Genomic DNA, 21525 nt, shown 5'->3' on the forward strand with positions numbered 1-21525 from the left:
GGGAAGTTGAGAACAAAGCTTGTGGGAAACTGCTACAGCTTGCTAAAAGTCACAGACTCTTGTAGCTATCCCCTCCCAGGAGCATCAGGCACCCTGAAGCTCCTCAGAGTTCAGTCCTCTGCTGACCCCAGAAGTAGTTCCCAGAAAATCTAGCATATCTCAAGCCAGAACCCACAAACTGCTGTGTAAATTGCTTCATCTGTTAGCTGTCTATGTTAGATGTGCTCATGTATTTGTACATTATTTACACTGAAAGTGTTTAACTGCCCTAAGCTATGATGAATTTAGATAACTTTTATATTACATTTCACGCACTCTCAAAGCTATCCCTCAGGTACCTCATTACTTCAGAAACTGTTTTGTACTCCCTCTGTTTAACCTGTGAGTTCATCAAATGATCATTTCATGTCTCTTTGGGTGTCTGTAACTGAAAGGTATTATAAAACATTTATTTCAAATATGTCACCTAACGATTAAATATAACAGAAGCAGCAACTCTGCTGTTCAGGAAACAAAAGCTTCTGAGCTGGTTTGGAGGGGGTGAGGGACGTATTTTCCATGTACTTCTTGTGTGTTGTTTTAAATTTAATGTTTCATTGGGATTTTGAATAAAAATGCCACTGTCCTTTCAGAAAACTGTTGAATAATGGCCAAAATATGCCCTAAGGGATACAAAATGTCAGTGACTTTTTAGAAGATGCTACTGAGATGGCACAGTGGTATTTTGTTGCTTGCCTAAGGCAACGAAAACCTTAAAGCTCATTTCACACACTGCAGTATAACAAGCAGCAAACTATGCATTTCCAGTTGTTAGCAGTTTATTACCAGAGATGAAACTATAAAACACTTGCTATCTTTGGAGGAAACGCTTGTTTGCGCTTTGACAAATTTCTTTACCTAATTCATTAGTAATGAATTAGGCATTAGACATTCCTGACTGTCCATATAAATCTTTTGAAGATGGTTCTGAGTAAGAGGTGCATACATAACTTGGTACTAGGATGAAAAAAAAATTACAAGACAGAACTAAAGGTAAGTCAGAAGCACAACAGACAAATGTCTTGGGAAGCACCTCCGCAGCAAGAGAGGAAGAGCTGGCCAAAGAACCCTGAAGAAATGCCAGCTAAGAAGCCAGATGCTGCTTGCAAAAAAATGTTCCAGAGTTTGGCATCTGGGACCATTAAATGCCAAGCTGATGCCCATCTGTGGGAAAAGCTATTTACTGCTTCTGGGGGAGGAAAAGTAAAAAAAGAGTACAGCAGTAGTTTAAAGGAGTGCCAGTAAAAAGAGAAAGCAAACTGAACTCAACATTCAAATTATAATCATATCACAATTTACTTTTGAATTCCATTATAGTTTAAAATCCATTCATTTAGAAATAGGCATATCCTAAAAATATACTGCATAAATATGGATATTTCAGATATTCACCCATCCCTGATTTAGGAAACGCCTGCTTATACAACTTAGCACAGAACAATCCTTGCGTAGTTCTGAGAAAATGCAGAGTCTGATTTCAACTTTGCTTTTCCAAATAAATCCTCTCCAGAAGGCGGGGCAGGAGTAGGGAAGGGGGGAAGAGCAAAACAGTATGCTGCTTTTCTGTACCAGTACTGTAAGTTCATGGCATGCATAACTGAATACACCTGATAACATAAGACCAGTCCTTTTTTAAGAACTCAGCACAGGTAGATGAGAGTTACACTAACGAAAAACTAGTTTTTAGTTTGTAAAAGAAGATGTGGCTTCAAATGCTAAGAAGCAAAGAGGGTTGCTACAGAGCAAGATGTTGTATTTGGGAACGGACTGAGAAAATAACAGGATGGAGACAGAGTAACTCTAACTCTGGTTGACAGTATGGTTACCCGAACTGTCAGCTGACATAAATTACTAAGTAAAGATGAAGAAAGATGATTGTGGCATCCTTACTAATTGAAGAAGCATTGCTAAGGCAGGCTAGCACAGTTTGAGATGAGTTCTGAAATTACTCAAAAGAGCCTCAGCTACAAACACAACTCATTATTTCAACTGGAGTCTAAAGTTATGCAGGAAAACCAAGGCGTCTTACAGGACAGGACAACAACAAAATGGTTTAAATGAAGAGCATTTTAATACAGACAACATTTTTGCACGTTATCAATGATTTCTCAGAAGTGCTTAAGGAACTTAAGCCTCATATTTAAAGGTAAACTGGCATTTAACAACTTTTGTCTTGACAGAGGTTAGTGGGAGAGAGGTGATTCAGCACTGGAGTCACCTCTGAAAAGAAAAAGCCGGCTCCTAGAATCAGAGACATACAAATACCATTACAAATCCATCTACAGTTTTTTACCAAGTACCTACGTGACCCAGTCATGACATTAGACAAAACTCAGGTCTGTATGATATGTAGCCAAAGAGGACCACTGCACTCCAAAAAGGGTGCTTGGAAGCAGGCTAAAGTAACTGTAACTAATATTTGTTTCAAGCATAAGCACACTAAAATAATGTAACTGGAGAAAATTAATAAGCAATTAATAATACTGTAACACTACATCCATAACTGTGAAGCAGTAAATGGAGACCTGTGATATAGCTGCACAAATACGGTGTATGAGAACATGTGCCAGAAGTAAAAACTAAAGAATGAGCAGGCAGGAAATACGTCTGCCTCTGCAAAAATAAATTAAACAAGTAGAGGTCCCGATTCCAGTAGTAAGATGTCAAGGGGAGAGAAGATGACACTTTGCTTTTGGAGAGGAGGCAGGAAGCATAAGACTGGTTCCTGCATCCCTCACAGAAGAACTCTAGGTACCAACTACCTTGACCTCCACAACTAAGAACCATCAACAGCCACAGCCAGCAGTAGTAACTAAAGAGCATCAGTTCCACAGTATTGCATGATTATATGAACATAAATTATAAATAGACAAATATAAATAAATACATGAATAAAAATAATACTAGTTTGTGAAGTTACTAAAGGTAAGGACTAATGGCATTGCACATGCAAGGTAATGATTAACAGTGATTAAGAATTAACCTCTGGCAATGTGTAATGTTAATGAATACCAGCAACCCAGTAAGGAGACATTCTGAAGTTTGGAACGTGCATAGTTTGTCAGTCTTTTTAAACATTCCCATCACAGAGATCACTAATTTCCTAAGTGATAGATGTATCTATATATTCATTTGCAGCAAACTTATCTTTACTGCAGTTACAATGAAAGGAATTTATACTTTAGAGTAAAGTCATAGGGAGTAGAGATCATGGGTAGAGCTCTGGTAATAAGGACGGGCACGTTAGACTGACTAACACAGTCAGCATGTGTCCCAATCAGCGAATCAAGATATTGTATGTATGACTATTCTGTATTTTTTTAAGTTTTTTAAAAAGGAAAATGTTAAAGAAAAAGTAACAAAGAAGAAAAAGGATAAACTACAGGTATAAAAACAGAACTGCACTACAGTTTGCGCAGAGATTATAAAATGGTATCTCAGTGGATGGATTCAACCACTGACAAAGGATAACTTTACTAAAGCAAACACTAAAACTGTTATAAAGAATATAAGATCAATAGATGGCATAAGGAAATATACTTGGAAAGTCTATTTTCCTATTTATTATGGAGAAGTCCATTGGTATGTTATAAAAAGAAAAGCAGCAACAACACACCATCCTTATATCCTTTATAACAACCTCAGCAACGAATACTGACAAAATATCAAATAGCACGCCAACATGGATGTGGGATTCAATGTGGATACACAGAAAGAATCAAGTACTTTGGAAAGACACTTGGTTAATTCTCCAAATTTTAATGTCATAATGATTACAGCCAAATTCCAAACTACTCTACATCATTAGAAACACCAGTTCATCCATAAAATTATGTTGCCTGTTATTTTGCAAGAAGAGCTGAAGAGATTTTCACTTAAAGTTTCCCTGCAAACTGGTAACAGCAAAGGAGACACAAGGGTTTTAATTAGGGTTTGATGTTATTAGGGCAAAACCTCAGAAATATCAGGAGATATGATACAATAGGATAGAGGAGAAATAGGGAATACAGCTGATAACAGATGCACCTGTCTATAAATGTTCAGAGACATAATTTGAGAGATTATGCTATCGTGAGAATTAAGAGTGAGGTTCACAGGGTACTGGAAATATATTCATTAAACTATTCTAAATTCATTTCTTTGCTGTACCATGTGCCAAACTGAAAAGTGAGAAGGAAGAAAAAGAAATTTCTTACTTTATCAGCTGAACAAAAATTAACTCGAATGAAACAGGAATTACATAACAAGTTATTCATATTTAACAATTCAGGCTTAACTATTGACTCAGTATCCTTCTTATTTTGATTTTATAAAATAAAAATATGCAACTGAGAAGGCTTTTCATTTTTTTTCCCCAACAGCATGCCATTTATCTTCCTGTGATGAAGGCTATAAAGAAAAGCATTCAGTTCTGGCACACTTGTTGATTGTTCAGTTTTGGCAGCAAGTTTTCATATCAAGGTTCAAAAGTGAATAGCGCCAGATGAATAAATGAACTTCAAAGACAAGTTTTCAGTAAGTAATTATTGTTTGAATTATTATTATTATTATAGATTTGAAAATTGGTACAAAAATCTCTCCTTTTGTATTATATTCTTTTCTGGCTTTTTTTTTCCTGTACAAAAATATATTTTTTATTTTGTTGCACAATAAATTACCTAGTTTTTCAAGAACTGGTGTTTTCAGATCAGATCTGCAAATACTTAAGAGACAGTAAATTAATGAGTATTAGCAAAGGCAAAAAAGAAAGCTATGTTATCCATCCTTTACATTAAGTTAGAAGTGGTATCAGGTACCAGCAGTGGTGTGGCCAAATTCAGAGAAATTCAGACAATTCTGAATGTTGCACCAGCAACTAAACTCACACTAGCAAAACAAACTCCTCCAGAACACGGCCACAGGCAAGGAAACTGCATTGTCTATCACTGCTGCATTCTCAAAGGACTTCCTGGCCTGACTTTTGTCCAGACCAGCTAGTGCTTGTGCAAAACAATGCCTAGGCACAGCTCAAGAATACCAGTGGCCTTTTCTACTAGTCTGTTAGAATCCAGTTATCCTGTTTTAAAGACTACATTAATTTTAAAGATATGGCTGGATGTCATCAAGATCAGATACTAGTCACTGCCACAGCTTAACGACCCTGAGATGAACACTTTGTCTTGTTGCTGTAATTTTTAAGAGAGAAGTGTTAAGAGGTAGTAGACACCAAGGCTTTTTGATATTAAGTAAGAGTAATTGTGAAAAAAATCAGAATGTCTTTTAACATCTGAGAGTATCAACTCTCATTAGGACAACTCTAATGATTGAAATGAAATTGATTTAGATTATACAACAAAAACATTGGTCTAGACTCATTTTCCTTGTAGTTGCCAAGTCTTAGACTGCCAGTTTCAACTACAGGTATCTCTAAATAAGTTGGTTTTGTTTGGCTTATCACAACCCTTGTATATGATGACTCAATGATACATCTAATTTTCCTGCTCTGTTATGTCAACTAGGACAAAGAGCTCTGAGGAAAAATATGTGTGGTGCTCATGGTTCAAACCACTTTTCTTGTAAACATTTTATTTAACAGTTCAGTATTTGCCAAATCCAGAAAAAGTACTTTTTGAGCATTTTTTTTCCTCATTAAACAACAGGGAGTCCTTGGACGTGTTCATATGTAGTTGACCCAGCTTTGAATAACATCAGGAGAAGAATATTACGTTCTGCGATATATATAATGCTTCCAGAGGCTGAAGAAATAGGTAGAATATAAGGACAAATAATGATACACAGCTGCAAAATATTCAGGCACCCAGGATTGTCCTTGAGAATGTGAAACTGTACATATGCCTATTCAACCCATTATATCATGTAGGAATTCAAATCGCCATAATGTAACATAAACAGTATGCAGTAGGTTTTCTTTCTGGTTATTATCTGTATTACCAGGAATATAATCACTGCACAAGATGACTGTACAGTCATTACACTTTTTTTTATGCAGCTCTATCGTATCTATTGAGAGTTTACATTCAGATACAGGACTCTTCTAGTACTGACATCATAACACAGGTGAACCCTGCCTACAAATAACAGAAGATTGTTTATGGAATCCTTATCTTCACAATACTGAAACAAAATAATTTTTAAATCATAAATGCATGCATGAAGTAAAGATTGGGGTTTGAGTTAAAAATAATACAGATAGTGAGAAATCCTCATGCTTTCTCCCAAGGTGGCTGTAAATTTTAGTTAATTACTATTTTGTTGTCATTGTAAACCACAAGGTGGCAGCAATGATATAATCTCTTCATCTAAGACTGTACAACTATGTCCACTCCTACTACTTTCACTATTAAAGTATCTCCTCTGCTTACAGGGCATATATGACAGAAACAGATCCTATATTTTCTTTGACAAAATACAGTTCCAGATTAGATTACTTCAAGTGTTCTGAATTGAGGCTTTTTTTTTTTAATTTCCATCAACAATTAATTACATCCGCTGACTTCAAATAAATGTGCAGTGAAGTAGTGTATTCACGACACAAGTGTTTGCTCATCTTTGTGTAATAACCTTTCATTCCCCAAGCTGAGAAATGAAAGAGTAACTGGATGCCTAAGTCTGAAGTCTGTCCTTCCTGGAACATCATCATATAGTGAGAAGATGCAACACTTACCGATAGCTGTTGAAAAGATCCGTGCAGGTGCCGTTGTTTTTACAAGGCCCTGAATTACATTCATTTGATTCATATTCACAAAACGTTCCTTCCCATCCAGGCAAGCAAATGCATTGGTATCTCTGTAATGTATTAAGTAAAATAAATGATCTTTTACTTTCTGTATTTTTAATATAATACAACAGGTATTTTTAGAGATTGTGCATTTTTTTGTCTTCTAACATGTGCTTTGTCATTTCTAAACTTGAAAAATTCATAAATGTATGAATAGTTTGACCTACTAATATTATTTAAAAAAAAAAAAAAAAGAGGATACGCGGTAAGAATGCAACACTACTTACTATCCTTTTGTATAACCAACCTGTGTACCCCAAATCCTTTACTACCTCTTCCTCCCTCCTCCAAGTTTTTCTAATAAATTATGCCTTCTATAAAACCACTTCACTTAGATATTATACTGCTATGCGTAAAACACAGGTATTTACAGCTGAGTTGTACCATTCCGCATGCAGTCCAAGCAAAACTCTACATAAAATAATTTATTATGAAAATTCTCAGGATTATATAGCTATCCAACTTGCTTAAGACCTTTAATATGAAACTGTGCATCGGTATCTTAATTAAGCAGTACTAGAAAACTCGTGACATGAGAAATACTGTGTCCCATACAGTGTATTAGATAGAACACAGGCTGTATTAAGTAGTAATCCAGATAGCATAAATACAAGTCTTCTAGCTCGATGGTGATAGTATTAAATAAACTAATTCTCAGGTGTTTTGAGTGCAAAATTTCTGACTGATTAAACTTCAGCAAAGCGTATATCCACTTCAAACTGACATGTTCTATAGGACATTTTTCATCACACTGCAAAGCTATTACACCAAATTGTAACCACACTCCGGTATTATCTCCAGGTTGAAAAATTATCTGGTACCTGCATACAATGGGTTGTTTGACATAGTCTCACAGAAGTGAGAAGCATAAAGCATCTTTTTCCTATGTTCTACAAAAAAAAAAAAAAAAGGAGAAAGGTGAACATCTGCTGAATTGATTATTAATTAGAAAGAGGCAACAATGCAAACACTTCTATTCAGCAGTAGCTTTAATTGATTCTTTTGTAGCATGCTTGCTTCTAACAAGGCTTCTTTCTACCAAAACTTAGGGAACACTTTAATGGTAAGCATGACTAATGTGAACTATTTCATTACTTGCTAAACATTGCAACAGCCTTCAGGGTGGATTTTAAAGCCTATTAAAATCCATGTAAGTTGGAAGCCATTAACAGACAGCAAAAAAGGTTTAGGCATTTTTTTAGGGGCTGAGTGCATAAATAAACTGCCACAGCATGATGATCAAATATGTAATGCATCAGCACTGTGGCACCTACAGGTGTTTATAGCCTGCAAATCATATTGCTGCATTTTAGCTGTTTTCTTACTGAATCTATACCTTGGAAACAGAGACGGACAATTGTGTCTCGAAGAGATAGGGGCTATGAGCTTTCTACATTAACAGTAAAGAGAAATTATTTCATTTCCTAATACAGTTTAAAAAAATATAGTAAGTTAAGCATCAGAACTCTGAAGGAAATGCATATTGGGCAATTGTCCCAGACCCTTCTATGATGATACTCTTACCACCTGCTGCTAAATTAAAACCTTAGAGTATCGTATTGGAACAAAGGTAACAAAATAAAAAAGGAAGCTAATGTCAGTAATTAAGGGCAGTATGATTGTCTTGAGGTGTCATATAGTGTGGAACACCTCCATTGTTTCCAGTACTTTAAATTATTTGCATATATATTCTACTGTAGCTGGTCAAACCAACTTTTCTGCCAATCAATTTGTACATAGTATATTTGTGATTTGTATTTTTCCCCATTTGTTTTGTGCTCATGTTGACTAACACAGATGCTATGCTTGCTTGGGACACACCCATGATTTCTGTACCATGGATATTCTGAACCTGCTGAGTTACACTTTAAAAGCCAGAGAATAAAACTGAAGGGTATCTTTCTGAATTAAGATAGGGCATTTTGACAAACACTGAATGTCAGTACCTTATTTACACAGAAAACTAAAACAACAGAAAAATAATTGCATGAAAGCAGGCTGGACACTCAAGATGACCTCAGTATGTACTGATGAGTTAACTACATATTCTAGTCAAAAAAAGAAAGCAACATTTTGCCTTCCATGTTTTACATAGGCAAGGCTATTCCATGCAAGTAAATACACTTGCAACCCATGGACTCCATCTGTTAAAAAATTAAAAAAAAAAAAACTTAATTGATAGTTTACTGTTACTGCTCTGTACTCCTTAACTCAGTCTCAAGAACTGCAACATACTCTCTGTGAAGAGAGAAGAAAATTGATAGCATGAGTCCAAGAAGTAGGAAATATCTGAAGTGACAGTAAATCAAAACTAATACAGGAGACAAAAAGATTTTGTTAAAATATATTTTTTTTTAAATAAAATACTGAGAGATGAACTTGGAAAGTGAAAACAATTTTCTGGGAATTGTGCCAAGAAAAGAAATAAGAAAACACACTGAAACAAATTACAATACTAGCCCACATGTTAATGTTTTCTGTTACATCATAGCCACACCCAGATTAGTTGTTAAATATTTTAATGAACTGGAACTTTTTTCTGAGATTTCCTCAACTCTTTGCATATTTATCAGTGCTGTGACAGGATGCTACAAACACAGAAGGTAAAAATGGGGACTACTCCATACCCACAAGTAACTATCAGACACCTCTTACGAACTATTCTACTGTCAGGTTAGGTTTTCACATAAATCAGGAACGTGGAATAATGACTTACTTCCAAAAAACTCTTCCAGAAATGATTACAAAATTAGAAGTGAAAGGAGGCTGCCAACAGTTTTGTTCAGAAAGCAGCATTTTTTCTCGCCTCACTAAAAGCAGGTATCAACCCACTACTGAAATTCCATGCTTTGCAGATTTCTTATTACGTGAGGATTGTCACATCAAGCATTACTCAGCATTACTCACATACATGTGTATCATGCACAGGTACAGGATATGTAAACTAAAAAGTCTTACACAATATTTCATCTCTGTGTAGATTTAGGGTAGCTTGAAGTGCCATGTTACAATAAATTATATGTAAGTATAGGTAGATTAAAAAAAGGTATTGACAGATACAAGACTTTGCAGAGAAGAACCTGGATGTCCTGTGGACACCAGGTTGAACACGAGCCAGCAACGCACCCTTGCAGCAAAGAAGGCCATCACCCTCCTGGGCTGCGTTCAGAGGAGTGTTGCCAGCAGGTGGAGGGAGGTGATCCTTCCCCTTTCCTCAGCACTGGTGGCGCCACACTGCAAGTGCCATGTCCAGTTCTGGGCTTCCCAGCACAAGAGAGACATGGAACTACCGGAGAGACTCCAGGGAAGGGCCGCTAACACGATTAAGAGACTGGCAGATCTCTCATATGGCAAAAGATTGAGAGGTGGGACTGTCAGTCAAGGCATAGTATACATCAAACAACATAAAATGACAGGAAGCTGTGTGGTGGAAAGTATGCAGTGAATCAAGCAAGATTCAAGACTCCAAGACTGGAGGAATAGGATTTGATACCCTTTATTGTGATTATATATTACTATCCATTGTAGACAGATTAAAATACATGGTACATCTGAGTTCCTCCAAATCATCTTTTGCTTGTCCTCTAAAGAACACAATAAATGCATAAATAAGACCAGTTATTCCTTGTTATTCCTTGTGCATAGCTCTCCCTTGCACAATATATAGCACAGTATTTATAAGAGTGGGTTTTACCAGCTACACACCAGGTCAAAACCTGTAATTTTTTTAATCTCCTGCATACATACCAAGAACCATATATGCACACTAGCATGTCGTTACCCAATTAACTGTGTGTGTGGTAAGAAAGTGTTATTTAAGAGTATTTGCATATTTCCCCTTCTCCAACACTGTAAATGCAAAATTAATCATTTCCTTAAGCCCCAGTCAATGTTACTTTACCAGAAAATGGCAGCTGAACATCTGGCAAATAGAAACTACCATGAAAAAGGCTCATCATACACAAGGATCTGAATTATGAACATGGTAAATCTTCAGCCTGCACTTTGCATGTGTAGGTTTAGGTTGAGCAGAATTTTCACCATACAGATATATACTCCAGGTACTTTTTCCATGTCTAGATCAAAATTTGAATGGAAGTAATTTCATTTTTGAAGATACTATGGAGTTGGGGCATTTTGGGGGACTAAAAAATACCTTGCCTGGAAACAGAAACACACAAATGGAAACACAGAAATCTCCTTTTATTCCCTGTGTTCCGAGTTCTTCAGCCAGACCATGTTTCTTGTGGTGCAACTCTTCTTCCATTAAGGCTGAACAGGATGAGCGCATCATAAGACTATGTATCACTGGCACATAATGGGAGATGTGCTCCAGCAAGAAACCCCAGGTTTGCCTGTGAGATTTTTTTTTTTTTCTCCTGAAAAATGATAGTCTTTTTGCCTCTACAGAAAACTTTTCATCACAAAATTCTATTCTCTTCGAAACAGGGCTTTTTACTACAGAAAACCTTCATGCAAGAATTTTGTTAGTGCTAACAGCAGTTCATTTAACCTTGTGAAATAAATGCGAACATAAAAACGTAAGCATCTGTGAAATCATATTTGCAATTGCTCTAAACTATAGTGAGTTCCTAACATTATTTATGCAGTCTTTTTTGTTAATTTAAGGGTCTTTTCCGAGCTGCTACTCTAAGGTTTCACTTTCAAGTTATTATTGATTTAACCATTTACATAACCATACATATTCACTAGCAAAACTAGAATATTCCCATTTTTTTTGTTGACATTGTTTTCATTATGCAAGTCTGCATTTATATCCCAAAAAAGCAAGCTTATTTAAAAAAAAAAAACAACACACACACACCCCAAAAAAACCAACAAAACATAGTACCTGTTCATCTTCAGCTGGTTTAACCCTTACTTTAACCTTTACTGACGAAAACCAATCTAAACTAAGATCTGTGTAGAGTGAAGTCCCAGCAACTATACTACCTTTCAATCTTCTGGTAATGAATTATTTACGTGTTCTTCACAGTATGTTGGAACAGTGCATGTATGAACAGTGTTACTCCACAAGAGAAAGAAAATTTACTTCTGAGGCATGAAGAAAATTTGCAGTTAGCCCTGTTTTTCCTAGTCGGAAAGTCATACGTGGCTTGCTCCAATATTAGTTAATAACTCTGTAACAGAGTCAGACTGCCTAACTCAGGAAAAAAAACACTTTTTGGGGCTATGTACCATGAGGTTTATAATGATAATTAATACTGATACTAATTGAATGAACAACTATAACAAACAACATGAAAGACTAAGGTAAAAAAAAGTATGAATTATGGATTCAAAAGTTTAGAAATACTACAATAAAAAGTCTAATTTCTAGACAGTGCTACAACAACTGAATGGTTCTGATAAAATCACTATTTAAAAAATCACCAAAATCAGTTATTTGAACTTATTATTAGAATCACTAGCTGTCCTATTCTTGTTACTTTATTAAAAAAAGGGTTTATTTTACTCTTGCTACATACAAGAGCTATGTGATTTTTGCACTAAGCACTGCAAAATGTGAAATACTAGGATAAATAATATAGTACTAGCTATCTACAGAAGTTGAGACAGCATATGGATTTTTAAAATGTTATTTAATATTTTTATTCATATATCCTTCCCTAAACAGCTTGACATATTAAAAATGCTGACCAGTATACTTACTTGTCCTTCCAAACCTACTGATATTTTAATAACCTAGTAAGTCTATGTTATTATAAATTATACAGTATCTGATATCAAGGATAAAACAGAATTTCTTTTATTCAAATTTTAAGCAAGACTTTCAGGAGAAACAGATAACATTTTTAATTTGCTTATCTCTCCAACCTTTTAAATAATGAATTAGTTAAATTAGCAAGAAGGACCATCTTTACACCAGCTAGTACACACAAAGTTTGATGAGCTGTAATGAGTATTGCCTGACACTGTAACGTTTCTATCTGCGTATATTAAATGCATGTAATGAATGTGTTAAAAAAATACAATTTGTATCTTATTTCAATAGCACACCAGTAGTAAAGACAAGTTAACGTTTTCATTCACTGCAGGCTCAAGCTTAAAATATGGCTGGCATCTAGACATGCTGCACATTTACAACTCTAACTGCACTGTACTGTTGTCTGTGGCCACACGGAAAATTATCTTAAATGGGAATACTAGTTATTTGCACTGCATGTCTTCATACACTACCATTTCATTAAAAGGTAGCTTTGTTAATAAATTCATCATCATCGCTGCTTTTGATATTGATCATTTTGAAGTGAAACATTTGTAAAAATAAAATACTCTGCTGAAAGTTTAGTGCTCTTTAAATTAAATCATGATTAATGCTAGCAACAGACTTCAAATTATCTTAGATTTCATATTCCCACTGAAAACAAATGCTGGCCTGTGCCTTCAGAATTTAATCAATTATTTCCACCATTGCTTAGATATGACAGTTCCCATAATCCAACGGAAATCTTGTCAGGGTTAGTTTTCTCTGTGGAGATTCATCCGTAACATGCTGAGGCATACAGACATGCAAATAGCTTTTACTCATACTTACACAGGTTTTCCATTTGAGCATGGCCAATGTTAAACATTGTGTTAGGTTTGCAGAAAAAGGAAAAATACTCAATAACAAATCCACACCTCTGTGATGTTATGTTTTTCTATATATTTTAAAATGTTATTCTAGGAGACAATACAAGAAATATGAGCATTAGAAGACCATAGTAAGTATTTAAGAACAGTCATTAAAATAAACAACTGTGACAGTCAGTGTTTAAAAATTGTTGCTGCAAATTAGGAAAGATTCTTCTTTGGAAAACTGAAGGATTTCTGGGAAAAATTAAGTTTTTATTTGAATTTTTTTCACTTTTTTTTTAAATGTAAGTATGGGCCTAATCTAACTAGACTAGAAGTAATTTTATGACAACAAACCAAAGTCAGTTTGAGATCTCTTACATGTTAATAATTGGTGATAAATTATTTTTTGTCTCTATTTCTTGACCTCTACTATTTATTCTGTTTATGGCCTTCTTTCCTTCCTCTCCTAGAGAGCTTACCAGGAAACGTATCGAATCACCTTCAACGTGTCAGGTACTGAATAGCACAGAAAAACTACTGAAAAACAACAGCTTTAAGTTGTTTGTGAAAAATAAACCAAGTAACTAACTAGGTCCAGCTAGTGACAGACATTTGAGTGTCAGCCTTTGATGAGTGTATCTGGTTTGACATTCAGCTCAATTGTTCAATGAAGAGTTAAAGGTCATAAACACATTCAGTACTGACAGAAACTTGACCCACCTAAAAGCTTGTCCAGAGCTTTCAGTTTGCCCCTGGATCTCAGGTAACAGCAGAGTTATGGGAGTTAAGTTTGATATTATTCCAAAGGAACAGTCTAGATACTGACAAACAGAAATAATATTTTACTTCTGAATTTCAAGCCTTGTGTTGCTTCTGGTAGCATTTTAAATAAAGTAAGAAAAAGCAGTAGAACAACTACTGTTTTCCATAAAACAAAGCTATATGGTACCTTAACATAATAGCTGACTCAAATTTATATCTTAACCATACGACCATTACCACATCAGTGCAATTCAAACACCACAAAGTGCATTTCTGCCAACCTCAGGCTTAAAGCTAAGAGAAAGTTAAAGAAACAGGCAGTTCCGAAAATACTTCAACCCACATATCCTTAGAAGCATCCAGACATTCACAGAATTATTTTATGTCGTTTCCTCTTTTGAACTTTCACTTATCACTGCTTTAAATTTATAGAGCATTTTAGTGTAATAGATCACATTACAGATTAATGTGCTGCCTCTATGATATCTAATACAAAGAAGCGAGTTTTTGGAAGTGCCAAACTTAGGCACTTGTGCCCTGCTCTAAATACAGTTGGCATAAAAACCACCAGCTAGACAGCTAATAGACAAGGCTTGAGGAAGAAAAGATGATTTCTCTAATAAATTTTATTCAACCTAGTCTGGTATTAATATGTATACGCCAAGACATTTTATTCAATCTCATCCAATATTGCTCCAGACTAGAACAAGGCGGCTTCAAAATCATACACACAAGCTGTAGAAAAAAGCAATGTCATTCCCGGGACTAGATGATACAAGCATCAGCTGTAGCAATGGACATAGAACAGCTGACAGTGCCTGTAGACTAGGTAAAGGAAGAACAAATTATAGGAAGGCGGGGGGGAGCATGATGTGACCTAACATAACGAACATCAAGAAGCAACATGTCAGAAAAAAACCACAGAAACCCAGGTTTTTTGTTACCTGAAAATGAGACCTGATCAACCACGATTAAGAATAACCTTCCTCCTTAGTATTAGATTCTTATTACGTTTATCCCATTGTCTCTGAAACTAAAAGCATGGCGACAGGCTGGTCACACGGTGACTCTGCATTTCAGTATCTCACGGCAATCCAGAATAGCTGTTTGCTCTCACTGAAAGGATCCGCTTGCTTTTTCCCTTGTAAAGGACCAAGAAAACTTGCCTATCTGGTGTGGCAGCCTGGCACAAGGTGAGAACTGCCTAAGCCTTGCAACGCCTTCACGTAGCTCCCCTAGCACCAGCTGCTACCGGCAACGCTCGCCTGCCTGCCTGCGGAGAACCTTCCAGACCGACAGGCGGGAGGCACCCGCCCAGCGGCAGCCAATCGCCAGATGCCGCGGGAAATTCAGCCAATCAGAAACGGGTATTCCCTCTCTGCTCCTGTGACTGACAGGAGCTGTGGTGGCTGAAGGAGAGAGGCGGCAGAGACCCTGCGTGGGGTGGTTGGGGCGCTTCAGGTCTCTGGTGGCGGCGTGGAAGGGACCGGTCAGTGGGGTTAGGAGCGCTGCCCTGACTTGCCTCACCTCTGTCGGCGCCGCATCGCCTCCCTGCACTCCCAGCGCTGCGGGGCAGGGGCGTTGTGTGACCAGCTCGTACACTGGCCGCCCGGCTTCTCTCCCAGTCTGCTCCCTCTCCCCGGCTGCGGCCAGGGAGGTGTGTCATTCGTTAACGTTAAATACGTATCTGACTAAAAGTTCTGTCACATCGAGCACAGTTAGTTCTTACGCTGTCAGTTTGTTCTCAAACAGAATGGTTTGGCTCAGAGTCTGAGTGATGAGTGCTCCTGTCAGCAGCAGCTCGGGCTGGTGTCTGGCTGCAGCCCTCAGCTGGCGTGCACTAGTTATCTGCAGGGTATGTCTTCAGATAAAATAGGTGGTGCTAGTGTTAAGCTATGAGCATGCAAGTGAAGATGCAAAGCTCAGAGCATAAACCAGTAGGAAATCATATTGCTGTACCAATGCAAAGATAAAAAAGGCTTGCAGTGGGAGTTAGGTATTTGAAAGAATGAGAGCACAGATCCACGTTCACTTGGAACTGAATTTGCAACTCGTGGGGCTTGACTGTGCTCATTTTCAGAGCTGTGTCATCATTGTTTGCTTTTTTAGTTAGATCAAAGTGCACAGGTGTTTAAAATTTAGTGGAAAGTCCCCCACGTATTTAGCTCATACACCTAGGTGGTTACTAATGTCCAGGTAGCACTGTGCATGCCTTTATGAGAAAGTTCAGCATCTCTGTTGCTGAGAGTTTTGTCGTTCCAAGCCCAGTGCTGCAGCTCCTGGAAGGCCAGTGAGTGCCTGGGGCTGGACGGGCTGGATTTCCCAAAAGAGGAATTCCAGTGTCCCTGATAAATGCAGCACAATTTTCTAGAATTTATCCCAGGACTAAAAATAGCACAGTGGTGCAGATGTTTATGTTTGATACATAGCCTCTGTATTGGAAACCTCAGTACTCTTTTCCCTGTTCCCTCACTGACAGTCTTGCATTGCCAAACCTAAGAGTACATGGCTGTCTGATAATGCACACCTGAAACTGGTTCATCCGCTGAGAACTTGGAAGAGCCTGTTCAGAGTCACCTGGTGATAGCTGCATTCACAGGTGAAAAATTCATAGCAGTTTCTGATTGCAAGAGAATTCCTGTAACTAATAGTTATGGTCTCAGAGTGGCTTGTTATAGGAATCAATACTTTCTGGGAAAGGCACAAATTATGTCCAACAGTGTAATTCTCTTGTTACGTAACACAATTTATAAATAAGTCACCAAAAGTCAAAGACAAGCACTCTTTTGGAAACCAAATTATTTAATTGAAAAATCAATGGGAGTTTACTTTTGAGGCTTCTAAAAATTTTATGTCAATTAAAATATGAATAAAGAGGCTGTAGAAGAGGACACAAAAGTTAATGCTGAGATACATTTTAATTAAGGGTTGTCACCATTTTAAAGATACAGTTTATTAGAAGGAAGAGAGAGAGAGAAAACGGAACTGTAAAATTGGAGACAGGCTAGATAAACTGAGCGATGGCACTGTGACCAACCCCCACCATTTTTAGAAACTTTTCCTAGTCTCAGCTTTTTCCTCTCTTTTTGAATGAGTTTCTCTTGAAAATCAGGACATGATTTTAACAGCAGCAGCTCCAGACTTTAATAATCTGTTTCTCTTTTTCCTGAAAAATGCAAGTTAATTCTAGATTTATTAGCATATTAAAGAACTGTTAGGAAGGGATTTCCATTATGAAACATTTATACAGGTAAGAGAAGAGGGAGTAGAGTATTCTTACAATAAAATCCTAACTTAATACTTTACATTCAAATGTTAAGAACTGTCTTCTCCTCTTTCTCTGTTTTCCTAACACATAGTTAAAATGAATTTTAATAGTATTTTGGATGAAGCAATAAAACCATCAATAATTTGTACTGTAATTAGAGTACACTGTGATCTTAAGGAAGTTATGCTTTAAGAAATTATGACTGGATTTTATGATTCTCTCTATATTTGGTGTGGTAGAGGTTAACAACTCTTTTTACCTGTTAGCTCATATTTCATGAGAGAAAGAAAGGGCTTTTCTCTCTGTTTGGTAGCAGCAAATTTAAAGGCTTTCATTCTAATCTTGTAAGGATGTAAAAATATTTAATCTTAGCTATAACTTTTTCTGTCTCATTTCCACTCCCTGGGAGAGCTTGATCTTATTAAGGGCAATCTTCTATAATTTGCATGTTGTGGGCCTTCCTGGAGTTTGCCTCTTACTACTCTAATTAAGTTCTATTTCTGAATATTGAGGGTTCCTGTCTACAAGACTTCAGGAGGCTCCACACCTTTTAATGGTATTGCAAGCACCGTACCCAGTACCCATACTTATTAAATCTATTACAATTTATGTTGCTGGTGCATGGTTACAGCTTTTCTTCATTCTTGGGATTTCAGCAGCATATTGATGAGACAGGCAATCTCATCAACAAGCCACAAAAAGGTTGTTTGTGTCTGAAATTTGTCTACAAATGTGATAAATTACATTTCTTCTTTTCCTATCTGTGTAACTGCAGTTGTGTCATCATTAGGCCACTGACTCTTAGTTTATTCTCCCTCCTTCTCTCTCCACTGCCAAAGGTGCACCCGTTTCTTCTACTCATGGAATCCTACCCAGGCCCTTGCAGGAACTGGACAAAGGTGTGGATTTGTGCAGCCATTGCAGCTAATGGGACAGTAGGAAGGCTTACTGTAAGCCAACAGAAAAAAAACAAAAAAGACTGAAGTGCAAAACTGGTAGGAATGTGGGGACACAGTGGTGGGCCCTGGAGGGATGCACTGACTTCGGGAGCTTTAAACGAGGGAAAACAGTAGCAAAATAGGACAGGAAAGTCAGATAGGGAACTGAAGATTCAGAGCAACGAGAGCATGAAAGGGCATAACCTCTGAGTAAGCAATCTTTATTGGCATTTGCAGATCTTTTTCAAACCTCTTTTTGATCATCTTCTGTTAATGGGTTACATTGTGAATGGACGGATCCTGTGGAGAAACACATTTTCTGCAGGTTAGAAGAAAAAGGGTGTGAGAGCACTCTGAGAACTCTGGATTTAGGAGATTGCCATGATGTATTTCCCACCAGCCATCTCAGGGACATATATTTAGGACCGTGGTTTGTCAAGACACATATACAAGATCCCTACTCTCTCTTTTTCACCTACAGTGTCATCTTTTTTTGTTCCTGAGGTACAGCAATGCTATGTGAAATAAGATGCCAATATCTGGAAAACATAAACGTGTATGCATATACAATGACTCCATTTGGCTGAACAAAGAGAAAACAGAAAATTAGTTGTCTCAACGCAGTCTCAAACAGAAGTTATCCAAAGAATATATTACCATTAAATATTGTTCTCACAAATTACTTGTTTTTTAGGAATTCCCCCAGATTTTCTGCTTCATCATTTCCAAAGCACAGTAACCAATGTCATGGTCCTCCTTCTACAAAACTTTAGTATGCATTGCTTGCTGAAACTCATTCCACTCATTTGTAACTACAGAGTTTCAAAATAATGTTTTAAACCAGAGGAAGAATGGGACAGAGAGGGCATTTTTGCATGTACAACATAGCTTCTCTTAAAATATTTTATTAAGGATATTGAGATACAGCAGAGCAGACACTTACTGTCATCTAAAGTTACATTTCAAATTCTTTTTACTTCATCTATCTTTCTAAATTTTATGTTTGGATATTTCACTTTGATTATATGCCCAGAGGAAAGTAAAACATTAAGTTCATTCAATGGCGTATGATTTAATTTAACTTTTGGTATTAACTAAGTATTATAATGGGCATAGTTGATTATTTTTCTTTCTCTTTATTTCTTTTTAACAGAAAACCTTAGTATTTTCTTTTAAGAACAGTATCAGTGTATAAGCATGTCTTAAAAGGGCCAAAGCCCTCAGCCCTCTGGTTATAAAGTGAAAACTGTGAGAGTCCCATACTGAATTATTCCATTACTGAGACAGAAGCTTAATATATTAAGGACCAATTATTTTATACTGCTCATCTAGTATTGGGGCAGAGCTCTCTCAAAAGGGAAGCATATATCTGAGACACTGTGCAAAGCAAGCGTAAGGATTTTTTCTTGGATTTAACTTGCCATCAAAGTGGAGTCAATTTACTCAAGCATGGAAAGGGTATAACGTTCCCATTAGTAACAACTCACACACCAGCATAGGCCTAAGGAAGGTAGGGACAGGCTGTTGTAGTCAAAAGATGAATGAGTTACAGTTGCAAAAGTTTACACCAAGAGCTGAAGGTAGGGGATAGGAGGGGTGGAAATTAAAGACTGAGTTTAAGTGGGAAAAAATTGGACCAGCTTCTTTGAATCAGATGGTTTAGAAAATAAGTGAATAGTTGCAGAATTGTTTAAAATACAAATGTAAATAAGTTATTGTTCTCCAATTAAATGATTGTTTCTGAAGAGTGTATAAAGAGCTAGAAAATATCACCACTTAAAAACACTGAACATTGAAAGTTATTTTCAAAGTAAAAATGGTTTCAAGAATTGTTCCTGTTCTTATTTTCATTTGCGAAATATGTGTATAAACTGCTGAAAGACAATACAGCAGAAGAAAACAAAGCAGAGCTCTGTAACATTCTGTGCATTGAGAAATCATGAGATAATGAAGTGCAGCAGAGCATCTTGCTGTTTTCATTAAACATGCATACTGTGAACAAGAATAAAGAATATTTGTTTACTGATATGTATGGAAAGAGCCAGCATAAGCACTATTCTGGATTAGTTGCCACTGTTGTACTCAATAATAGATGAGGAAGGAGGTCTCGATTTTATAAGGCAAACAGGATGGTACTTATTTAGAATACAAACCCTTAAATCATAGTGAAACTATTTAAAAATGAAGGTAAGAAGCAGACTGGGATCTTTATCTAAAATTTTTAAAAACCTAAGTTTTTTAAAATAAGAAATTAAATTTTTTCAGAATGACCATTCTGTTAGTAAGCAATTACAGAGTAATAAAAAGTAACAGTACACATGCAGATACACACACAGAATCTTTGTAGCAGACAATGACTTTCTGTTCATGTTCAGTTTTTTCCAGAAATATATCAAGCTTCCTTCTGTGTACTGCTATACTCATGAAAAGCACAAATATATTTAGGAGAAAGGAGGAAGAAGCTCATTTGCCATCTAAATGCCTAAAAAGCCAAATGGGAGAGACTTAAGTTTACATTAATAAATTTTGACATTATACAGGACAGTACAGAACTGAATTGTAAAGATTCTGTAAGTAACGATAAAGCAGCACTGTGCGTTAGGGGCATGTGACCAATGCAAGAATCAAGTCTAAAAGTAGGGTCAAGAGGTGTGAAAATTGTCAGGGATAAGATGAAAGACGAGGTGGCTGTTGTTATTCTAAGCAAGAACAGTCTGAAATAACAAAAAAGAGCGAACTGGACTAATTGCTGCTTCTTCTTCTCTTCCCTCAGCACACGATTGAGTCAGAGAAAACCTGGATTTCTAGTAGTAAATGGTAAATAAAATTCGATGGCCCAAGGGCAGTGCAGACAAGGGTGGAGGAGGCGGGAGATGGACTTGCTTGAGTTATCTCACAGGGATGTGGTTCAGATTTTTGGGGGAGGGCAGAAGCTCATAATCTGCCTGCTAAATTCACTTCTGCATACATGTGTGTTTTTAATGCTACAGATAAGACAATCACATAGTGACGCTGGATGATAAGACTTTCTTAACTATTTTAATACAGTGATCCTAGAAAAGGGAGAGAGTATCTCTAAGCTTTCAAATTAACGATTACTAGTAGTAAATAGTATTAAAAAAAATCTTGTAGCTTCAATCTCACTGATAATTACAGGT

General features: G+C 36.7%; 1 protein-coding gene across 1 annotated transcript in view; it reads right to left on the reverse strand.

Moving 5' to 3' along the window:
* EYS (eyes shut homolog) overlaps positions 1-21525 on the reverse strand; it is a 944860-nt gene that overhangs the window by 580052 nt on the left and 343283 nt on the right. Inside the window, exon 21 of the mRNA XM_075087034.1 lies at positions 6704-6825. Coding sequence (XP_074943135.1) covers positions 6704-6825 — 122 coding nt within the window. The remainder of the gene's footprint in view (positions 1-6703; positions 6826-21525) is intronic.

Source organism: Phalacrocorax aristotelis, chromosome 3 (assembly GCF_949628215.1).
Source record: "Phalacrocorax aristotelis chromosome 3, bGulAri2.1, whole genome shotgun sequence".
In the NCBI taxonomy this organism is placed as follows: Eukaryota; Metazoa; Chordata; class Aves; order Suliformes; family Phalacrocoracidae; genus Phalacrocorax; species Phalacrocorax aristotelis.